We start from the raw sequence: 23,534 nt of genomic DNA on the forward strand, positions 1-23,534 counted from the left end.
AGAGAGAGAGAGAGAGAGAGAGAGAGAGAGAGAGAGAGAGAGAGAGAGAGAGAGAGAGAGAGAGAGAGAGAGAGAGAGAGAGAGAGAGAGAGAGAGAGAGAGAGAGAGAGAGAGAACTTGTGTGCTATGGCAAATAAGGCCCTCCTGGTTTTCAAATGAACAGTTGTCGCTTTATATCAATCTATATTCAACGGCACAGGAGTTTTGCCATGTCCCATAGCCTTACAAGCGTAAAATAGCCTATAATCTAAATGTCTATGACAATATTATTGTAACTCTGAATTTACAGTCAATAACTTTTGTCATACAAATACAAGATGCCGACAAAGCAACAAAAATACCGCTAATTGAAGCAACCATTTGTGCGTTTTAATGGGTCAAAACGTCAACCTGCAAGTCCAACACGGCATGTCCTGGAATAAATCGAGATACGCTGTTAGAATGGGTGAAAGCTTATTCCCGATTCGTTCCATTGTTTTCGATCAAGCCGGTCTTACCTGCGAGACGTCATAGCAGTTTTAGAAAGCTGTCCTCGAATGTGAAGGGAAAGTCAAATAAAGCGAGCCTTCCCTTTACCGCTTCGCGGTGTCGCTGTTTGAGAGCATGTACTGGGGAGGGCGGTTGTTGAACAATGTTCAACTCCAAAGACAATATCGCCGGATACCCCGCCTCCAAAGCCCACAGTCAGGGATATTCGTTCTACTACGGGTCGGTGTGGCTAAAACAAAGACTGAAGTGTGTAGTTTATTCTATTATACCGTGTCCATAATATCCACTTGGTTCATGTCAGATCGCTTACAGGTGGAATAGCAGAACAATGAAGAACAGACTGTGAAGAAGCGCGCTTGTGTCTGGTGCATGCGTGTATAGGCCTAGCCTATTGCCTATCAAACATTTGCCTGCATTATAAAATCGAATTCAATATTATATAGCCTTTAAAACCAAAAGTGGAGGGCAAGCAAGTTGAAGCCAGTTCTATATCACCTCAATCATTACCTACTTATCACTACATGGGACCTCACATCATATTAGTGCAGTTCATGAGAAGGTAACTAGTTGAAAGAACATTCTGTATGCTAAATGCTGCCAATTTTCGTATTGAAATGCCTGATTACACAAGTCTTGATTAGAAAATAGTCCTCCACGAACTCCCTTTCGTGTTATTAATAGCAACAATGCAATTAATGAACGTCATTATGCAATGTTTTGCTCAGCTATTGTCTCCCAGAGGAGGATAATGGCAAATCTATTTAAATCTTCTGCCTGCCTCTGTCCACTTCATTTTACCATTAGGCATGAACGCAAACTGTAGGTTGCAGAGAGGGAGAGAGGGAGAGATGCACAGAAACAGAGGGAGAAAAAATACGATAGACAGATGTAGAGAGAAGGGAAAGAGGGGGGAAGAGACCAAGAGAGAGGCCAATAGAAAAACAGAGGGGTGAGAGAGAGGCAGGGAGAGACAGACACTGTAGAAACGGAGAAAGAGAGCGAGAGAGTGCTCCTCAGTCAGAGCGAAAGGCAACTCAGTCAGTGCTTCCATGGCTGCAGCTGCATGGACGTCACCGGGATGTGTGGTTATCAGCAGGGGTTAATCTGCCAGGGAATGGGGTTATGCAATTGTCTGAGGCTACAGGGCTTTCTCTCATCTATGGATTTGCTTTGCACTGATATATACTGAACAAAAATATAAACTCAACATGAAACAATTTCTAAGATTTTACTGAGTTACAGTTCATATAAGGAAATCAGTCAATTTAAATATGCCCACCCACTTGGGAGCCAGGCTCATCCACTGTGGAGCCAGGCCCAGAAAATCAGAATGAGTTTTCCCCCACAAAATGGCTTTATTACTGACAGAAATACTCCTCAGCACCCCCTTAGATGATCCAGCAGGTGAAGAAGCCAGGTGTGGAGGTCCTGGGCTGGCGTGGTTACAAGTGGTCTTATTTATGCATTTGGTCTTGTGTCTTGTATAGAATACTATCGTAGTAGCAGTCAGATATTTACAATGTGCCATGAATACTAGGCTAGTTTTTTTTTGCAAAGAAGCTAGCTAGCTCTCTACCTACCTAGACGGTATTAGCAACATACCCTCATTTTACCAGATCCTCTTCTCCTTCAGCCAGTGGAGGTCTAATGTAATCCCTTACAATGTCTGCCAACTATATGAATGAGGTGAAATCTATTTCAATTCATAGTGTCAGAATGCAATGCTATATTAAAGCAATTCAGAACTAACTTTTGACATGTTCTGTTGCAGATTCAAAGCCAAATTAACTAATTGCAGTATCCATAATCATTAATGAATAAGCATATTTATTTGACAAGAATTCACCTAGTCAATCACATCAAACACCTGAACTCCAATAAATTACATTGTTTTAAAGAAATCTAAATAATAAACAACGCATACATATGCCTTTTATACTGTACATAACATAAACACATCTGACTTGAAGTATTAATCAATGCCACAAACCTGGGACATTGAAGAGCACCATATTAACTATTATCACTATCTGAGAATGAACAAATTCTTCTGCTTTTCCATTTTAGGAATTAAACCAGCACAAATAACACAAAATGTAAAACAGCATATTGTGATTTTGGGTGTGTGAGTTACAAATGGAGAAACAACTGGATGCGTAAGGTAGGTTTAATATAAAATACTAGGTTAACTCCAGCAGAATGAGAAACATACTTAACAGACTCAAAACAAGGAAGCCATGCCTAAACGCAGCTATATCAATACCCTTCTTGTCAATTTAACAGGTCCATGTTGTTGCTGTCAATTGTGAACAGCACATTTACCCCTGCATTCAGTTTGAACCCCAAAATAAGCAGGAAGACTGCAATCTCAATCACACTCCACACTGCCCTTTCCCACCTGGACAAAAGTAACACCTATGTGAAATACTAGGTTAACTCCAGCAGAATGAGAAACATACTTAACAGACTCAAAACAAGGAAGCCATGCCTAAACGCAGCTATATCAATACCCTTCTTGTCAATTTAACAGGTCCATGTTGTTGCTGTCAATTGTGAACAGCACATTTACCCCTGCATTCAGTTTGAACCCCAAAATAAGCAGGAAGACTGCAATCTCAATCACACTCCACACTGCCCTTTCCCACCTGGACAAAAGTAACACCTATGTGAGAATGCTGTTAGTTGACTACAGCTCAGCGTTCAACACCATAGTGCCCACAAAGCTCATCACTAAACTAAGGACCCTGGGACTAAACACCTCCCTCTACAATTGGATCCTGGACTTCCTGACGGGCCGCCCCCAGGTGGTAAGGGTAGGCAACAACACGTCTGCCACGCTGATCCTCAACACTGGGGCCCCTCAGGGGTGCATGCTTAGTCCCCTCCTGTACTCCCTGTTCACCTACGACTGCATGGCCAAACACGACTCCAACACCATCATTAAGTTTGCTGATGACACAACAGTGGTAGGCCTGATCACTGACAACGATGAGACAGCCTATAGGTAGGAGGTCAGAGACCTGGCAGTGTGGTGCCAGGACAACAACCTCTCCCTCAATGTGAGCAAGACAAAGGAGATAATCGTGGACTACAAGAAAAGGAGGGCCGAACATCAACGGGGCTGTAGTGGAGCGGGTCGAGAGTTTCAAGTTCCTTGGTGTCCACATCACCAACGAACTATCATGGTCCAAACACACCAAGACAGTCGTGAAGAGGGCACGACAACACCTTTTCCCCCTCAGGAGACTGAAAAGATTTGGCATGGGTCCCCAGATCCTCAAAAAGTTCTACAGCTGCACCATTGAGAGCATCCTGACCGGTTGCATCACCGCCTGGTATGGCAACTGCTCGGCATCTGACCGTAAGGCACTAAAGAGGGTAGTGCGCACGGCCAAGCTTCCTGCCATCCAGGATCTATATACTAGGCGGTGTCAGAGGAAGGCCCAAAAAGTTGTCAAAGACTCCAGTCACCCAAGTCATAGACTGTTCCTCTGCTACCGCATGGCAAGCGGTACCGGAGCGCCAAGTCTAGGTCCAAAAGGGTTCTTAACAGCTTCTACCCCCAAGCCATAAGAGTGCTGAACAATTAATCAAATAGTTTATTTGGTAAATATTTTCTTAACTCTTTCTTGAACTTCATTGTTGGTTAAGGGCTTGTAAGTAAGCATTTCACTGTGAGGTCTACACCTGTTGTATTCGGCGCTGTCACGACTTCCGCCGAGGCTGCCTCCCCTCCTTGTTCGGGCAGGCTTCGGCGTTCGTCGTCACCGGCTTACTAGCCACTGCCGCTCCATGTATCATCATTCCATTTGTCTTGTCTTGTCTATTACACACACCTGGTTCTTATCCCCTCATTAGTCTGTGTATAAGTGTTCCCTCTGCCCCCCTTGTCCTTGTGGGTGATTGTTATTTGTGAGAGTAGTGTAGCTCGGTGGAGCTACTCGCACTTTGTATTGCCGGGGTAGATATGTCCCCTGTGCCTGTATATTATTGGAGTATCCCGTACCGTGTATTGCCAGGGTAGATAGTTTCCCGTGTCTGTTTTCGTGTGTCACTATCCAGCGCTATTTGTGTATGACGGAATAAACTCTGATTTCGGTGATTACCCTCCTGCGACTGACTCCTTCTATCACACTCATCACAGGCGCATGTGACAAATAAAGTTTAATTTGATTTGATTTACCGCGGCCTGTGTGTAAGCGCCTTTAAATGTGTTACTGAGTCTAGATGTTATCAAATCAGGAGAATAACAAGTGAAGGAAGCAGCATAGGGAAAATAGGTGAAGGTAGGGTGGGTTTATAGAGATAAGATGGAGAGTTCCAACGTGTCTGAAGTTGAGGGACCATGAGGCATAAAAGGCATAGTGTGGAATAAGGGGTAGCTAGGGGGATGGTTGGCCATGGAATAAACATAAAATGGGGTGCTGGTGTGCTTCACTCATAGTTTAACTGATAGATCCACTAAAATAGACTACAATGGAATTAGCAGACTTATTGATATGGGACATCCAGGTTGCCATTGACCGAAAGGTGTGTGGTGGGAGAGAACGAGAGGTACAAGACAGACAAATGGTTCATCCAGATCCAGACCATTAGTTGGTGTGATGGGATACTCTAATTTAATTAGGAAACGTAAGGTTTTTACACTACTGAGCCGAATCGAGCAGAGCCAAACCAAGCTGCTTTAAGCTGGCCTGGTTAAGCATCCACCCTAGTTGCTGGAACCATTCAAATCATGCACTGTTTGGTTTAGGTAGGCAGTCGACACAATAAAAGAGCCCATGGGATGGGGTGACTGTGTACACCGACTCAAGCTCAGTGTTCAGCAACATAGAACAGTCCTATAGAGCCAGGCCAAAACCAAAAAGAGAAGACCCTGCCTAGTGTCCCCTCTCTCCCTGTCCCCTCTTGCTCTCTGTCCCGATGTGATTGGTTCCAGGCTGATCTTTTCACCCTGAGACTCAAGAGTCCTCTGGTCCAAAATAACGTCCCAGGAAAATAAACAAAGGGGACTCACAGTCTGATAGCAGGACAGCTAGGTCCTTGTTACAGCCAGAAAAATAGAGCCTTTATTGCAGCTGACCAGGGCCTAGCTAGAAACCCCCTCCCAAAGAGAAAAGAGCCCTCTCATCCGAGCTCAGATAATTTCATCATTACTTCACATTGGACCGCAGAAATCAAACCCAGTGAGTTTTTATTTTTGCAGTTATGTCATGAGAAAGGCTCATGGATGAAATTGCTTTCCCCCCCCCACACATCTCCAGGCTAGCCGCCTCTCCTCTGCTGCTCAGGATATCTACTGAAGGCCCGGCATTGTTGCATAATTCATAAATCCCCTTTGACCTTTGTAAAAATAATAATTTAAAACTGTATTCCCTGGCGTGTTTATAAATAACAAATCTTGAAATGTGCTTAGCACCGGCTGGCTGGCTGGAGGCTTTGCACTCAGATGCCAGTCCAAAAGCTCATTTGAGTTGAACTCAGAATAATAATGAGAATGGCATTGCTGCCTGCCTGTAATTTTCTTAACCCAAGCACATATTGACATTCCAACTTTACATTAGTTCTGAACCCATGGTTATCTGTGGAGATACTCGTATGTTGGAATGTGTACACAAGTACTTAATCAACTATGGTTTGAATTGTAAAGGCCGCAGTTCATTCTGCACAGACAACTCAACATTTACATAATTCAACCATCCAAGAGTAAACTACATAAGGTTTGTTAAGAATCATTAACACTTGAATAAGCATGAGTAAAATACATGTTGTTATTGACATACTGTGTACAGTAAGCGTCGATCAATGTTTAGGTAGTGCTTATAATGCCGTTATGCATTGCTTATGAAGGCGTTAAGCAATCCTTATGTTGTTTTGACGGAAGGAGATGAATTCCACGGATACAGGTGACAGAGTCAGGTCTGTTTGTTTGACACTTTATTTCATGGTGGTAGGAACACAAGACAAAGGTATTAAAGTTAGTAATGGTCAGGTCATGCCACTCTTACTCGGTGCACTGCCCTTCAGGAGCGTCTCGATCAAACAGTAGTTTAGAGGCCAGTCGATGGGGGAATCCACATGAAGACATAAATAAGGAATAGAAAATAGATTCAAACAGTAAATAGTATAACTTCTGTAAAAGCCAGAGGCCGCCATTTTTTAGGCCCTCCGATGATTTGTATGAGCATTATTATTCATATAATTATTATGTATTAATTTACACGATGGGGATGATGAGGCTAGTATGCTGGCTAAAATAAGAGCACAGAACAGTATGGACAACGACTTTGTCAACCGGTGGGCTAGTGACCTGTTTTAAGGCAATTCAAAGACTGTTTCAACCACCCCAACATTAGATTGTGCCCGTCTTACGCTTGAGCCAGTGTCACTTCTGAGTTTCATTAACACAGGAACCCATTGTTCATGCACAACTACTGGAATAGGTCAAATTCAACAGTAATACAACCTGGAAATTATGTGGTGTAGACCGTACACACGCACACACGGTTCCTGGTCTTAGCTTTGGACACTAGTCCTTGATTTCACTCAAAAGCTTCAATGCTCTCCCCCTCCCCTTTCCTTCGCAATTGACATAGGAACATAATTAGTGTGTGAACAGACAAGTCAGACTTGGTTCCAGTGTATAATACTAAAAACATAACCGCTACAGTTTTACACAATGCTAAATTTACACGTACAAATTGCAGTGCTGTACAAAATTGCCTCTTTTGTTTCGGGGGGGGGGGGGGGGGGAATTGATACTCAACCAAGAAAAATAATTTGTTTTGCCTTATAATATTGGCAAGTATCTTATATATCAAAACAGAGTGGGTTTATGTCAGTCATTGCAGTTTTTGGACGTTACAGAATTAATCTTGACAATACAAACCCATGTATTAGTATGTTTATTTCATTTGCAATTATGTTCGCAATTTTTTTTCTTTCATTTTGCTGCCCTATGTCCCAACTTATCACATTATCCCCTTTCCAACAGCAACAGATGGACCACTATTTTAACGCGAGAGTATAAACCAGTTTTCATTTCAATTTGAGAACAATTTTTACTCTGAAGTTTGAAAGATTGAAGAATTTCATTGATGACTGAACATTCCATGACTGAGCATTTAAGGGTCCCATTTCTCCTCTTCCTCTAGGTCTGGCCTCTATTTAGCCCTATCTTACAGCTCCTCCATCAGGCCAGTTGTGGTAAAAACGTGTTATTTTGCACCATTCTCAAATACGGACCCCGCCAAATGAAATAGTTATTCTTGCTCAGTGAAATCAGGTGAGAGTAAAATGACACGTTTGCCTCAGAAAATGAAAAGATCCAGAGAAACTAAAACAAAACAAAATCAACACAGCAGAAACTGCATGCAACTAGTGATCATTGTTAGCTTTACTGATTGTAAAATAGAATTCACAATACATGAGAAGAGAACCAATCTTACATATTCACAGTCTCAGGTATTTCTATACTCTATATTTATTACATGTATTTATGTAAATTATTATTTACATTTCTTGATTGATGGATGTTTTGGAATTATGATATGAAAGTTGTTCTGGAATGCAGGGCACTTTTGTATTTGTTCGGCTCTGGGGGGTAAGCGAATAGCGAGGCATTTCAAAAATGAGACTCAGTCATTGATTCAGAGCCAACTGAGAGCATTTGCGCTGTATGAGGAGTTTGAAGATTTTGATCAAGCGGTTTCCGAAACTCATTCTTAACAGATTTACTGATATGGAATACCCTTGTGTCCTATCAGGGGCAAGCAGAGGGTTCTATGATACCAGGGTTGTGTTCATTAGACACCAATAAGACAGGCTTGTTTTCGTTGAAAAATGTTGTCAAACGTTTTGTAACAGTGTGCTCTAATGAACATGACCCAGGTAACTGCAGTATGTCTCTACTGCATTTGCCTCGCAGGGGAATGTTTGTATGTATAGTTAGGGTTATGTCTATAGGCTGTGTTGGGTGGTAGTGTTTGATATGACACCAAGACAAGGCAATAATAGACAGCACCAATGTGGGTCACCAGTGTTCAAGTAATGAGCGATAGGGAGGTTTTGATCACGTTTGTTTTAAAATAACAAATACAATTAATACAACTTTCGCTTGTCTTGCGATGCAACACAAATGTACGCATATACATACGGTATTTACACTGGCCTTTCAGGAGGGGGATAATGAACGAACGGGAGGCGTAGATAAAAAAATAACAAAAATACAGTATATAAAAACAAAATAAAACAAATTAAAACAATGTATTATTTTTTTCCAATATAAAAAGCGATGAAAATTATACAAAAATAGAACTTAATTACAGCAGTAGACATGTCGTTTATGAAGGGAGTGGTTTAGCCAGGCTATTTCTGGGCCGCAGCGGCGGAACAGTGTAATATTTTGGGGCTGTTGAGGGCGTCCTCCACCAGGTGGAGCTCCATGCCGTCCACCACCACGTCCTTTACACAGCCTACAAAGCCCGTGCTGTAGGCCTTAGGCAGCCTGCGGGCCACCGCCAACTCCTCCAAGCCACCTGGAGAGAAAGAGAGGGGGAGAGAAAGAGGGGGGAGAGAAAGAGAGGGGGAGAGAAAGAGAGGGGGAGAGAAAGAGAGGGGGAGAGAAAGAGAGGGGGAGAGAAAGAGGGGGGAGAGAAAGAGGGCGGTTTAGAACTCAGTGTCTGAGGTGCATGGACAGACACACAACAAATGCATGCACATACACACGCACCACCACACACCCACATATAGAGGTCACATCCTTGCATCTCCCACAAAGCAGCCTGTGTCCTGCCACAAAGGGTAACTAACTGCTGTAAAGTACTGTGTGATGTTGACACTGGCAGTAGATGAAGAGGAAGAGACATGTAGCTCTGGTGAACAGGAAAGAACAGCACATCAAACAGGTGGTCCTCTCTGGAGGCCTGCTCTAGCAGTACAGTCACTGGAAATCACCTCTCTCCTTCGCTCAAAGGGGAGCCAGTCTTCTGATATTTCACCTGTATTACTCTTTCTCTCTCGTTTTCTGTCTCTCATTCTCTATCAAACACTTTCACACCCTCTTTGTCTATATCTCTTTCCCTCTCTCCTGCTTTTGTCCTTGTTTAATCTGCTGCGCCGAGTTGTGTGAGAAAGAGAGAGATCGTGTGTGTGTGTCATGTGTCCTTCTAACTGCTGGTTCTTCTAGCTCAAACCCCCCCACACACCTTCCCAACACCTTGCACGACCACATGCATTTGAAGGTAATTTTTTTCTACCAGTGCCATTTCCCCAGAATGTTCTATCTATCCGCGTGCACTCCTTCAAAAGCAATTTCTCTGAGCGAAGTTCATGTCAAATGGAACTTTAAAAGATAATAGGCAGACTTTGGTCATTTCAAATTCCAGAGAGCAGAAAACTTTTGAGTTTAGTCAAATAGCCTTTCATTTCTCAAATCAATACCTGAATAGAGTTGGACACTTTTTCCAGACAGTCATCTTACATTTCTGACCAATTATTTTCATGCCAGCAATTGCAATGCAGAGTGAGTGCATTCCTCATTTCTGGCACACTTCTACCATCGTTACAGCTGGAAATGTACTATGTGAGTCAGATTTCAGGTTAACCCTATGTGTTGTCCTTTACACTATCAGAGGTTTCCTCACTTGCTGTTTCTAAAAACAGCATTTTAGTGTCTGACCGATTGATATATGGAGGACTTGTCTGTCTGTCTATCGTGTGTCTGCATGTGTCTCCATCTGTGTTTGTGTGTGTGTGTATGTTTGTACATCTGTGTGTGTGTGTCTCACTGTGTGTAAACCATAAGACCTGTTGCGAGCTCATTAGTCTACCTACCCAACCAGAGAGCTCCGTCTGTGTCCAGCTGAGTGGCTGCCAGGGGCGACGATCCCGTGACCGCTGCCTCGTTACCCACCTGGAGAGAGCCGTCCCTAAGTGCTCTGAGAGAGGGCGAGGAGGAAGGGGGGGAGGGAGGGGAGGGAGAAAGAGGGGAGAGAAAGAGAAAGGGGGAAGGTAGAGGGAGAAGGGGGAGATAGGGAGAGAAAGAGGGAGTTGTTTACAGACTTTCTGGTACATCATCGTCAATTTCACTTCAACTGGCTTGTAGTAAAAACGTAGAGAAATCAAGTCTTCACTGCTCTGATGACTATGTGCTAAGCAGTTGATTGAGCGAAGGGGGAGAGAGTGGGTGCGTCCGAAATGGCACCCTATTCCCTATTACTTGCACTACTTTTGATCAGAGCCTGTATGAGCCGCGGACAAAAGTAATGCATTATATAGGGAATAGGGTGCGATTTCAGATGCAGCCAGTCACCCAACAGTCTGTTGGAGGCATCGTTGTCAATCCCACTGAGCCAAAATGACAGAGACCAACCTCCATGGATTTAAATGAATCAAGTCTTCACTATGTGGTAAGTAAGAACTTATGTCGTAGGATGATGCGGGTTTAAAGCATGAGATATAACACTCATAACCCCACATTTAAATGCTTTGGCATGAAAGATAACCCAAAACTATTTTATCGATTTGCTTACAAGCGGACTGAAATTGAAGGCAAATATGAAAACCACACACTCTGTATGCTGAACATTATGTTTAACATTTCAGGACTTCCTTTCCATTGTTTGGTCATTTTCTATCACAAAATTATCACTAATATAAATATTCAGTTAGGGGTAAATCCTAACCTAACTAAGTCAAAGTTAGTCAAGTTGAAGTTAGGATTTACACAGGAAAAAAATATCACAAATACAGGCTATCCTACGCTGTAGGTGGACTGCTCCTGTTCAAGGTCACGTTAGCCGTCGCCTTACCTGCTAGCCTTGATGCGGATCCAACGGTTAGTGTCGACGCGCACCGTCGAGCGAAGCACCACAGGCTTGGAGCCCAGGTCATAGGTCATCTGCACGCGGCCATCCACAATGGCCAGGGCGATATAGTCCGAGCGCTCCACGCCCTTACCGCTCCACAGCACCAGGCCCTGTGTTGCCTCCGTCTTGATGCTCAGCTCAAATTTGTTCACCAGCAGGGACTTCTCACTGCAGGGCAGGGGGAGGAAGGAGGAAAGTTAGAATGACTTATGTTAGTGAAGTGCAGAGGAAGTGAGGTGATTGTGAACTGTGAAGTAGTCCACGTTTGCATACTGGCTGTGTTGCTTGTACGTATGAACCCCAGAGAAGTGATTCAAGGTTGATAGTGACGGGCTGCATTCTAAATTGTGGCCAGTGATGGCTGTGCCCCAATACACTTCACTTGCTTCCTAATTCCTTGTCTAGCTTCCTTCATGACAACTGATCTGAAAGCACTTGAGAGGGTCATGGTGAGAAACCTCTCAGGTCCTTTCAGCCAGCGCTGCTTATGAGGCAGAGAAGACGACAGTGGAAGGAAGATTACGTAAAGACAGCAATGATGTCTCCACTCCATCCTGTGTATCTCTCTCTCGCTCTCTCTCTCCTGGGCTTACTGTGCAGTAGCTCAACTCTGTTCTTCCTGTTAGGTGGTGGTGGTTGAGGCGGGGGACTGGGGCAGGAGGCTGGGGGGTTCGTAGCAAGCTGTCTGATGTGCTGTTTGATCTCAGTCTCTGGACTGCCAGTGCTACGGGGGAGTCAGGGAGCTGGGGAGAGGGGTGGCGGGGAGAGGGGTGGAGACTCTGGGACATCCTGGGCCTTCGAATGGGGAGCACTGCATGTCACTGTCACTGCTGTCTCTGCTCTGGGAGAGTGGGGCTGCTGCTCAGAGCCTTACTGGAGCTGGTGTGGTGGTTTGCACACGCTCACACACATGCGTGAACACGTTCATGCACACACACACATTCATGCATGCCCCCCCACACCCAAAGGCATACGTACACCCAGGCACACATCCATGTACGCACACATGCACACACACGCAAACGCGGACACACGCACTCGCACACAGCTCCATTTGGTACAGACCTCAAACACAAACACTCCTGAAGGGATGCTATTTTTAAACAATAGCTCCTTTGTTCTCCACTGTTCCCCTCAAGAGATGGATATCAAGAGAATCATACCTTTGTTTTGGTGTATGTGTTTGTGTGTGTGTGTGTGTGTGTGTCACCAATCGGTATCACTGTAATGTACTGTGAAGTCGACAAGGTTCAACTACTTTCATAGTTTTCAAAAGGATCATACATTTAAAAAAAAATCACAAACACAGGCAAAGCACACAGTGAACAGAGAGCAGACAACACAGAACACAACACAACACAGATCACACGAGACAGACATGATACGTATACGACACGAGTCAGCACAGCAAACAGACAGAATCTCATGGGAGCACAGGGGGTTACACACAAAGGACAGGAGGAGAGGAGAAAAGAGAAAATGACAGTTGACTACGTATAAATCGGTCCACTTTAAATAAATTAACTAACGGTGGTGAAGATATTGAACTGATTGTTTAAACTGAATAATTATTTGAAGGCTTTTAATTTAGTTTCTGTTCAGGTATGGCTAACCGAAGTTGACGCATGTTCAGTATTCGACCCAGCAGAGAGGAAGGAGTGCTAAGTTGAATTGGATGTGTCTCTTTCTACACTGCAACTACGTTTGGATTTGAGATTTCCAAAGCACACCAATTCAATTCACTGAAGCACAAATGCTAATGAGTGACTAATGAATTTAGTGTCATAGAAATCCTTTGGACACAAACGGTCAGTAGAAAAACACATACAATACTTGCCCCAAATAAATCATAAGCGGTGTCTGAAATTGCACCCTATTCCCTATAAAGTGCACTACTTTGAACAGAGACTTATGCGGGCCCCAATATATAGGAAATAGGGTGCCATTTTAGACAAAGCCATAGTGCTATGCACCAGACTCCTGTACGCAACAGCCTGGGTATGAGGTTCAATAAATCCTCAACAGGATGGATTTTCAGGAATAATAAGGTCAAGGTCATTAGACTAAGGATATACTATACTGTATTTATACTATACTGACTAGTGTTATTATGTCTTGGACTCCTGGCTGCATAATACATTTCCACGAAGGGACACAGTTTGAATTGAATTGAATTAAGAATAGTATGTGAAACAAGGCAGTGTACATTATTTAAAATGCAACCAAGTTGTCTTACTTTGGGGCTTACTTACTGGATTTGTATTAATAATTAATAGATCCATATTATGGATTTGTGTTATCTTCTTTGTGTACAAAAAAGTGCTGTACACCCCATTGCCTCTAGGTGGGAGTAGTAAACAGAACATTGCTAAGCTTGTATGGAGAACATTGCATAGAGATTGCAAGGCTGGATGGTTCTTTTGGCTGCTAGTGCTGGAGATGATTGGGGACTGAGCTATGCTGTCTTAATAGACCCTGGGTGTGATTACAACAGCTTATGGGGATCCAGATAAACAAATAACTAAGTGGAGCCCTATAATACTGTCTCTATACGTGGCCCAGTATATAGAGAAATTTGGCCCTCCAATAATTTCTCTATGGGGCCCAGTGTACAGAGTAGTGTGGCCCTATAATACTTCTCTAAATGGGCCCAGAGTATTGAAGTGTGGCTCTCCAATACTGTTTCTATGGGGTACTTTCTGACCCTTGAGTAGGGAGAAGTTAGGCTGCGACTTTCGGGTGGTTATGACGGGGTGTGGTACGGATGGATGGGGAGGCAGCATGCTAGCGATTGGATGGACAGCGCTGGCAACAGTCTCGGGGACACTCACCTCTGTTCCGACGGGTTCTCCAGTGACTCAGGACTTTAAGGGAGCAGGGGAGAGAATGGAAGGGCATGCAATAAGCGGAAGAAGGGAGGCAGAAGGAGGACCCGCGAGGAACCTTACAGGGTGACGTATTGTACAGCATCGTCCGGCATAGACAAGAGCCTCAGTGATCAAGGAGATGTTGAACAGAGTAAGTTGTTGCTTGAGAGATAGGAAAGCATGGCTAGCCACCTTCCATGGTCCATACTAGCATACTACCCAATGCATTACTACAGGGTTCTTCAATTCCGGTCCTGGAGGGCCGAAACACTTCTGTTTTTTATTTCTACCTGGTAGTTAATTGCACTCACCTGGTGTCCCAGGTCTGAATTAGCCCCTGATTAGAAGGAGGATGAAAAACAGAGGTGTTTCGGCCCTCCAGGACCGGAATTGAAGAACCCTGCATTACTACATTCTAGGTAGTATGAACATAGGAAATAGAACACATTATGAGTTTTGGTCTGGAGCCGTTACTGTGATCACGGAATCATGGCTCTCTCCGGATATACTGTCCCCGTCCATACAGCCAGCTGGGTTTTCAGTACATTATGCTAATAGGAATAAAGAGCTCTCCGGGAAGAAGAAAGGCGGAGGTGTATGTTTCATGATTAACTACTCATGGTGTGATTGTGGGAATGTACAGGAACTCAAGTCCTTTTGTTCACCCGACCTAGAATACCTCACAATCAAATGCCGACCGCATTACCTCCTTAGAGAATTTTCTTCGGTTATCGTCACAGCCGTGTATATTCCACCTCAAGCCGATACCATGACAGCTCTCAAGAAACTACACTGGACCTTGTGCAAAGTGGAAACTGCATATCCTGGGGGACATTTATTTTAGCTGGGGACTTCAATAAAGCAAATCTGAGGAAAATGCTAACGAAGTTCTATCAACACATTGCCTGCAGTACTCGCGATTCAAAAACTCTCGACCATTGTTACTCTCCCTTCCGGGATGGCTACAAGGCCCTCCCCCGACCTCCCTTCGGCAAATCAGATTATGACAGTATTTTATTCAATGCTGGCCTGACCAATCAAAATCCATGCTTCAAGACTGTTTTGATCACATGGACTGGGACATGTTCCGGGTTGCCTCTGAGAATAACATTGACGTAAAGTTGAAGCCGGAAGTTTACATACACCTTCGCCAAATACATTTAAACTCCGTTTTTCACAATTCCTGACATTTAATCCTAGTAAAAAATCCCTGTCTTAGGTCAGTTAGGATCATCACTTTATTTTAAGAATGTGAAATGTCAGAATAATAATAGAGAGAATGATTTATTTCATCTTTTATTTATTTAATCATATTCCCAGTGGGTCAGAAGTTTACATACACTCAATTAGTATTTGGTAGCATTGCCTTTAAATTGTTTAACTTGGGTCAAATGTTTCGGGTAGCCTTCCACAAGCTTCCCACAATAAGTTGGGTGACTTTTGGCCCATTCCCCCTGACAGAGCTGGTGTAACTGAGTCAGGTTTGTAGGCCTCCTTGCTCGCACACGTTTTTTCAGTTCTGCCCACACATTTCCTATAGGATTGAGGTCAGGGCTTTGTGATGGCCACTCCAATACCTTGACTTTGTTGTCCTTGAAACATTTTGCCACAACTTTGGAAGTATGCTTGGGGTCATTGTCCATTTGGAAGACCCATTGCGACCAAGCTTTAACTTCCTAACTGATGTCTTGAGATGTTGCTTCAATATATCCACATAATTTTCCTTCCTTATGATGCCATCTATTTTGTGAAGTGCACCAGTCCCTACTGCAGCAAAGCACCCCCACAGCATGATGCTGCCACCCCCGTGCTTCACGGTTGGGATGGTGTTCTTCGGCTTGCAAGCAACCCCCTTTTTCCTCCAAACATAACGATGGTCATTATGGCCAAACAGTTTTATTTTTGTTTCATCAGACCAGAGGACATTTCTCCAAAAAGTACAATCTTTGTCCCCATGTGCAGTTGCAAACCGTAGTCTGGCTTTTTTATGGTGGTTTTGGAGCAGTGGCTTCTTCCTTGCTGAGCGGCCTTTCAGGTTATGTCGATATAGGACTCGTTCTACTGTGGATATAGATACTTTTGTACCCGTTTCCTCCAGCATCTTCACAAGGTCCTTTGCTGTTGTTCTGGGATTGATTTGTACTTTTTGCACCAAATTACGTTAATCTCTAGGAGACAGAACGCGTCTCCTTCCTGAGCGGTATGACGGCTGTGTGGTCCCATGGTGTTTATACTTGCGTACTATTGTTTGTACAGATGAACGTGGTACCTTCGGGCGTTTGGAAATTGCTCCCAAGGATGAACCAGATTTGTGGAGGTCTACCATTTTTTTCTGAGGTCTTGGCTGATTTCATTTGATTTTCCCATGATGTTAAGCGAAGAGGCACTGAGTTTGAAGGTAGGCCTTGAAATACATCCACAGGTACACCTCCAATTGACTCAAATGATGTCAATTAGCCTATCAGAAGCTTCTAAAGCCATGACATCATTTTCTGGAATTTTCCAAGCTGTTTAAAGGCACAGTCAACTTAGTGTATGTAATCTTCTGACCAACTGGAATTGTGATACTGTGAATTATAAGTGAAATAATCTGTCTGTAAACAATTGTTGGAAAAAGTACTTGTGTCATACACAAAATAGATGTCCTAACCAACTTGCCAAAAACTATAGTTTGTTAACAAGAAATGTGTGGAGTGGTTGAAAAACGAGTTTTAATGACTCCAACCTAAGTGTATGTAAACGTCCGACTTCAACTGTATACACTGACACAGTGACTGAGTTAATCAAGCAGTGTATAGGGGATGTTGTTCCCACTGTGACGATAAAACCAATCCAAACCGTGGATAGATGGCAGCATTCACGCAAAACTGAAAGCGCGAACCACCGCATTTAACCACGGCAAGGTGACTGGGAATATGATCGAATACAAACAGTCCAGGTATGCCCTACGTAAGGCAATCAAACAGGCAAAACATCAGTACAGAGACAAAGTGGATTCGCAATTCAACGGCTCTGACATGAGACGTATGTGGCAGGGACTCCATACAATCACGGATTATAAAGGGAAAACCAGCCACATCGCGGACAGCGCGTTAACCCTCAAAAGGCTGCCGGCCCAGACGGCATCCCGAGCAGCGTCCTCAGAGCATGCGCAGACCAGCTGGCTGGAGTGTTTACGGACATATTCAATCTCTTCCTATCCCAGTCTGCTGTCCCCACTTGCTTCAAGATGTCCACCATTGTTTCTGTACCCACAAAAGCGAAGGTAACTGAACTAAATGCCTATCGCCCCGTAGCACTCACTTCTGTCATCATGAAGTGCTTTGAGAGGCTAGTTAAGGATCATATCAGCTCCACCTTACCCGACAGCCTAGACCCACTACAATATGCTTACCACCCCAATAGATCCACGGATGATGCAATCGCCATCGCACTACACACTGACCTATCCCATCTGCACAAGAGGAATACCTACTGAATGTAGGAAAACTGTTCATTGACTACAGCTCAGCCTTCAACACCATAGTACCCTCCATGCTCATCATTAAGTTCGGGGCCCTGGGTCTGAACCCCGCCCTGTGCAACAGGGTCCTGGACTTCCTGACGGGCCAGCCCCCCCAGGTGGTGAAGGTAGGCAACAGCACCTCCACTACGCTGAACCTCAACACGTGGGCCCCACAAAGGTGCGTGCTCAGACCCCTTCTGTACTCCCTATTTACCCATGACTGCGTGGCCACGCACAACTCCAACTCAACAATCAAGTTTGCAGACGACATAACAGTGGTAGGCCTGATACCAACAACGACGAGACAGTCTACAGGGAGGAGGTAAGGGCCCGGGTGGAGTGGACTTCTGGAGATGTGATATTTCAGTATTTCCGTTTTTATGTACTCCGGACTCCGACATTGCTCGTCCAAATATTTATATATTTCTTAATTTCATTCTTTTACTTTTAAATGGGTGTGTATTGTTAGATATTACTGAACTGTTGGAGCTAGGAACAGAAGCATTTTGCTACACCCACAATAACATCTGCTAAACGTGTATGCGACCAATACAATTTGATCAGAGACACTGTAGCCCCACTGTGATCATGGTCCAGGAGCAGCGAAGCAACACAATGAGGTCCTCAGAGGATGACGACAACCACTCCACCACTGGGACTCTTAAGGGGAGGGTTGGGCAACAATGTAAAGATTTTTTTATGATTAATTTGCTAAACCATTTTTCCCTTGGGGATAATAACATTTTCCACTACTATTACTGAGTCTGATGACAGTGCTATGTGTGTGTGTGGTGGCCATTATCAACTTCCTTGAGTGAAGGAAGCACCGAATGAGAAAAATTGGGTAATCAACAAAAATGGGGTCAAATATTGTATTACCAGAGACAGGGCCCTATATGATTGGTCGCTCCAATAATGGGGCGTGAGGAAATTGACCCAAGCTTTCAGAAGAGGAATGAAGACTGATCTAGGCTACTGTAAATAGTAAAAGCAACATTAGCCCATGGTGATACAGTGGTGGTCTGTGTGTTGTAATAACTTTGCTATAACGTTCCTCTGAGGAATTAATTAATCAATTACTTAATTTATTTATTAATCTCTGTTCAACACCAGATCATGTTGAATCGATGACACTCGCTCAGAGAGATTGGGCTGGCTAGTTCTGGTTTGGACCATAATCGCGCCCCTCGCTCTTTACAGGAAGTGACAACTATTAAAGCTCCTCTGGCCAGTCCGGCTCGAAGGACCATGATTGTCACCCTAACGCAGGGTTTTCCAAACTCAGTTCTCGGGACCCCAAAGGGTGCACGTTTAGTTTTTTGCATAGCACTACAAAGCTGATAATCAACTAATCATAAAGCTTTGATCATTTTAATTTGGGAAACGCTGCCCTAACGCATATTGATACCCGCTGCCACATAGTTAGGGCTGGTCTGAAAGATGCCTCAATTTGAGGTCTTTCTTTTAAATTATTTTTAAAAGAGGAAACAACTCTTTGATTAACATGTCAGACGTCCTTTTTCTCCGCATCCGACTCGATAAATATTCATAATTGCAGTTACAGATTGAACTAAGTGAAATGACAGGGGCTTAAATGTGGATATCGAATTCTCTGGTGAATCTGCTCTGCATAATTCAACCTAAATCCAACTTCCCTGCTTAGAAATTATTTTAAGAGGTTACTTACCAAGCTAATGCCAGCAAAGGAAACTAACAACAAAGTATGATCTAAGTGTTGCCCTAGAGGCGGCGGTGAAGTAAAAGATGGGGGACTGGCAGCAAAACTGAGGAAGGGGGAATTTTTTGGTCCACTATCTTGCAGTTAACCCTTTACACTTGTGGGAATTGCCTATATGGACAGGGCTAAATTGAAATGTTTCTTACAGAAGAAATATGAAATGCAAAAGCATGGTACAGTTTGGAGATTATGGGAAATCAGTTCACAAGACTGAATCCAAACATTACACTGTTGATTTTATGTGCATTTTACATTTACTGTTCTTTTCACCAGAAAATACTCTAGATACATTCAGTAACACGATAAGAATATTCATGGAAAATGTAGGGTAGGTGCAACATATGACAAAAAACTAATTACAAGGGTTTGAGTGAGAGGGCTAACTGGTGTCACCTCTCCAAGTGTCCACAGTTCCTAAGTCATTTCAATGCACTTTTATGACTCAAAGAAGAGTCTTCAACTATAAGGTACTTATTTGAGCTCTCCTAGCTGTGCAGTTGAGGAACTAGAGCAAGCACACTTGTTCGGAACACAACCCTGCATCCCCGCCGTCACACGATTACTGTTAATGTTCATGCAATCCAAAAATGGCCCATTCGGAAAGTATTCAGGCCCCTTGACTTTTTCCATATTTTGTCACGCTAAAATTGATTAAATTGTTGTTTTCCCTCATCAATCTACACAAAATACCCCATGATGACAAAGCAAAAACAGATTTTTAGAAATTATTGTACTTTACTCAGTACTTTGTTGAAACACCTTTGGCAGCGATTACAGCTTTGAGTCTTCTTGGGTATGACGCTACAAGCTTGGCACATCTGTATTTGGGGAGTTTCTCCCATGCTTCTCTGCAGATCCTCTCAAGCTCTGTCAGGTTGGATGGGGAGCGTCGCTGCACAGCTATTTTCAGGTCTCTCTGGTTGAAACCACTCAAAGACATTCAGAGACTTAATCTTTCCCTCCATCCTGACTAGTCTCCCAGTCCCTGCTGCTGAAAAACATCCCCACAGCATGATGCTGACACCACCATGCTTCACCTTAGGGATGGTGCCAGGTTTCCTCCAGACGTGACGCTTGGCATTCAGGCCAAAGAGTTCAATCTTCGTTTCATCAGACCAGAGAATCTTGTTTCTCATGGTCAGAGTCCTTTAGGTGCCTTTTGGCAAACTCCAAGCAGGCTGTCATATGCATTTTACTGAGGAGTGGCTTCTGTCTGGCCACTCTACCATAAAGGCCTGATTGGTGGAGAGATGGCTGTCCTTCTGGAAGGTTCTCCCATCTCCACAGAAGAACTCTGAAGCTCTGTCAGAGTGACCATTGGGTTATTGGTCACCTCCCTGACCAAGGCCCTTCTCCCCCGATCGCTCAGTTTGGCCGGGCGGCCAGCTCTAGGAAGAGTCTTGGTGGTTCCAAACTTCTTCCATTTAAGAATGATGGAGGCCACTGTGTTCTTGGGGACCTTCAATGCTGCAGACATTTTTTGGTACCCTTCCCCAGACCTGTGCCTCGACATAATCCTGTCTCGGAGCTCTACGGACAATTGCCTCGACCTCATGGTTTGGTTTTTGCTCTGACATGCACTGTCAACTGTGGGACCTTATATAGACAGGTGTGTGCTTTTCCAAATCATGGAAACAGGATGCACCTGAGCTCAATTTCGAGTCTCATAGCAAAGGGTCTGAATACTTATGTAAATAAGATATTTCAGGGTTGTTGTTTTTTTGCAAAAATGTCTAAACCTGTTTTTGCTTTGTCATTATGGGGTATTGTGTGCAGATTGATGAGATAGTTTAAAAAAAATCCATTTTAGAATAAGGCTGTAACGTAACAAAATGTGGAAATGGGAAGGGGTCTGAATACTTTCCGAATGCACTGTAAATCGCATTCTGGGTCAGGTGGGCATCATTTGACAGCTTGTTCTATTGACAACATGACTAGTTAAGTTATAAAATATGATCTTACAGTGTTAGGCTTTCACAGGGTAATTCAGAGAAACAGATCGTAATTTTGGTGCGCATAGAAAGAAGTAATGCGTGCATTCAGGTGCATGTTCCGTGGCAAATCTTCTCACAATAAACAAATATAGGCTCATTCTGTTCAGAACAACCCAGGGTATGACGCCATGCCATCCTGTAACTGTTCATCAAACATAGTGATCCTAAACGTTGACACTGTATATGACATGAGTTTTATGATATAGAAATGTGCACATTTTGACTTACAGGTGTTTGGCTTGCTTGTGTGACATCAAAGTGGTATTTATTATAATCCTCAACGTCTCAACTTCTTCAAAGTACATCGAGTCCTCTTAATTTACAGCATTTTCCTCACTCAGACAACTACAAATTTGCTCAATTTGCCCAATTAGCGGCAGGGATGGGAGCACTTTATTGTTGCTTGCGATGCTCATGTTCAGAATGGCTATCAGGCAAAAAAAACATACAGCGCTGTGAAGTGCAGAGCCTGAGCATTGACGTAATTTATAGCATTTTACTGTACAGCGACTGCGTTCCAATTTCGGCCCTTATCAGTGCCCAAATCTGCCATTTTCAACCCGTATCTGGGTACGAGTGTAAAGGGTTAAGAAGGGGTCTCATTAATTTCAACATGACAGCTAATACCATCCAATTTAAGATGCGTGGATATATTTCTGGTTCTGGGGAAAGCAGTTACAACCATGCATACAATATAGCACCTTCTTTTACTCTTTGCTATGGGTTTGAACACAATGCTTCTGGTACACATGCAGTCATGCGTGCATTTGGCTAGTCATAGTCCAGTCTATTTTAATGAGTAAAGAGAAAAGCCCGGTCAAAATCAAATTATGGGCATGGAGTTTGAATGTGCTGTAGGCCTATTTAAATATAATACACATGATAGCTATCTGCACAGGTGAAGATGATGAAGATGATATAGGAGAAAATAAATATATAATCTATTACTTTGTGTTAACTATCGTAATGTATTTATCGTTGGGTTAGTTTGGCTTTGACTGAACCTGTGAAGGTTCTGCATTTCTTTAAGTCTACTTACTCCGGAATCTCATTGGTCAGTTGGCTTGAGTGCATCAGAAAGACAGACAAGGGACACTCATATGAGACAGAAGTGGACAGACAGATGGACGGCAGCACATATATCTGACAGGCTCAACCAGGACAACAGACAGAAGATACAGACATATCCTACAATTGTCTCTTAGAGTTTCCCTGTGTGTGTGTGTATGTGTGTGCATGCACATGTGCTCTTTGTGTGTGTGTTCATAAGACCACAAATTCACTGTCTGTTTCTACATTTTCACACCCTCAAGTGTTGTGTTGTGGGAAGACTTGTAATGGATCTGGATGGGGAGCCTTATGTCTTTTCAGGTTCATCATCACAAAGATTTAATGCATGCCAACCTGCGGGCGTTTGAGCCAGCATGGAAGACTTAGATGGATGGAAGAGGATAAAATGTATCTGCGGTAGCCTGGAAGGCAGGATACGTTTTTCTCCCTTTCACACCTTGTATTGAAACCATTTACACTTACATCATCCAGCTTCTCCTGGTATAGCTAGCGTGTGTTTAAATGGAAATCAACACTTTAGATCCGCTATTTTGAGGGGACACAGTCACGCATTCTGTATTTCTAAAATAAGCTTAAATTAAATCCAAGTATAGAGAGGGATGCTATGGTTGTTGTGGAATGCATGGTGTGTGTGTCAATTCAGAGTGTGTGTGTATGTGTGTGTGTCGGCTCATTCCGCTGTGGTGTACAGCAAGCAAGGGGGGCGCTCGGGGCATTGCTGTAATTGTTAGCCAATCCGCTAATTAGCGAAATTCAGTCAAGACCAGAGAAACAGCGTATGGGAAGTGGTTGAGCTATTAGCTAATGCCCGGCTAACTCCGAAGCCCCTAATGGACCTGGAATAATCAACCCTGTCACCACCACTTACTGCAGTGGAATACGAACGTGGAGGCCATTAGCCATTTCTCTACTACCGGTTTGCGTTAGCATGGGAGACCATTTCGCATAAAATAATTAGCATTAGCATCGAAGGTCATTAGCATCGAAGGACAAGATGGCCTC

General features: G+C 43.6%; 2 protein-coding genes across 6 annotated transcripts in view; both read right to left on the reverse strand.

The window, feature by feature from the left end:
- Positions 1–591, reverse strand: part of LOC311149767 (tyrosine-protein phosphatase non-receptor type 11-like) — an 80,631-nt gene extending 80,040 nt beyond the window's left edge. For both annotated transcript variants that reach the window (XM_084186993.1, XM_084186992.1), the window contains exon 1: positions 498–591. In XM_084186993.1, coding sequence (XP_084043119.1) covers positions 498–511 — 14 coding nt within the window. In that variant the 5' untranslated portion in view covers positions 512–591. The remainder of the gene's footprint in view (positions 1–497) is intronic.
- Positions 592–6,411: 5,820 nt separating this feature from the next.
- LOC311149766 (agrin-like) overlaps positions 6,412–23,534 on the reverse strand; it is a 403,861-nt gene continuing 386,738 nt past the window's right edge. For all 4 annotated transcript variants that reach the window (XM_084186990.1, XM_084186988.1, XM_084186991.1 and 1 more), the window contains 3 exons: positions 11,301–11,525; positions 10,324–10,427; positions 6,412–9,026 (listed from right to left, as the gene is read on the reverse strand). In XM_084186990.1, coding sequence (XP_084043116.1) covers positions 8,857–9,026; positions 10,324–10,427; positions 11,301–11,525 — 499 coding nt within the window. In that variant the 3' untranslated portion in view covers positions 6,412–8,856. The remainder of the gene's footprint in view (positions 9,027–10,323; positions 10,428–11,300; positions 11,526–23,534) is intronic.

This window comes from Coregonus lavaretus, assembly GCF_964263955.1.
Source record: "Coregonus lavaretus genome assembly, chromosome: 22".
Taxonomy (NCBI): domain Eukaryota; kingdom Metazoa; phylum Chordata; class Actinopteri; order Salmoniformes; family Salmonidae; genus Coregonus; species Coregonus lavaretus.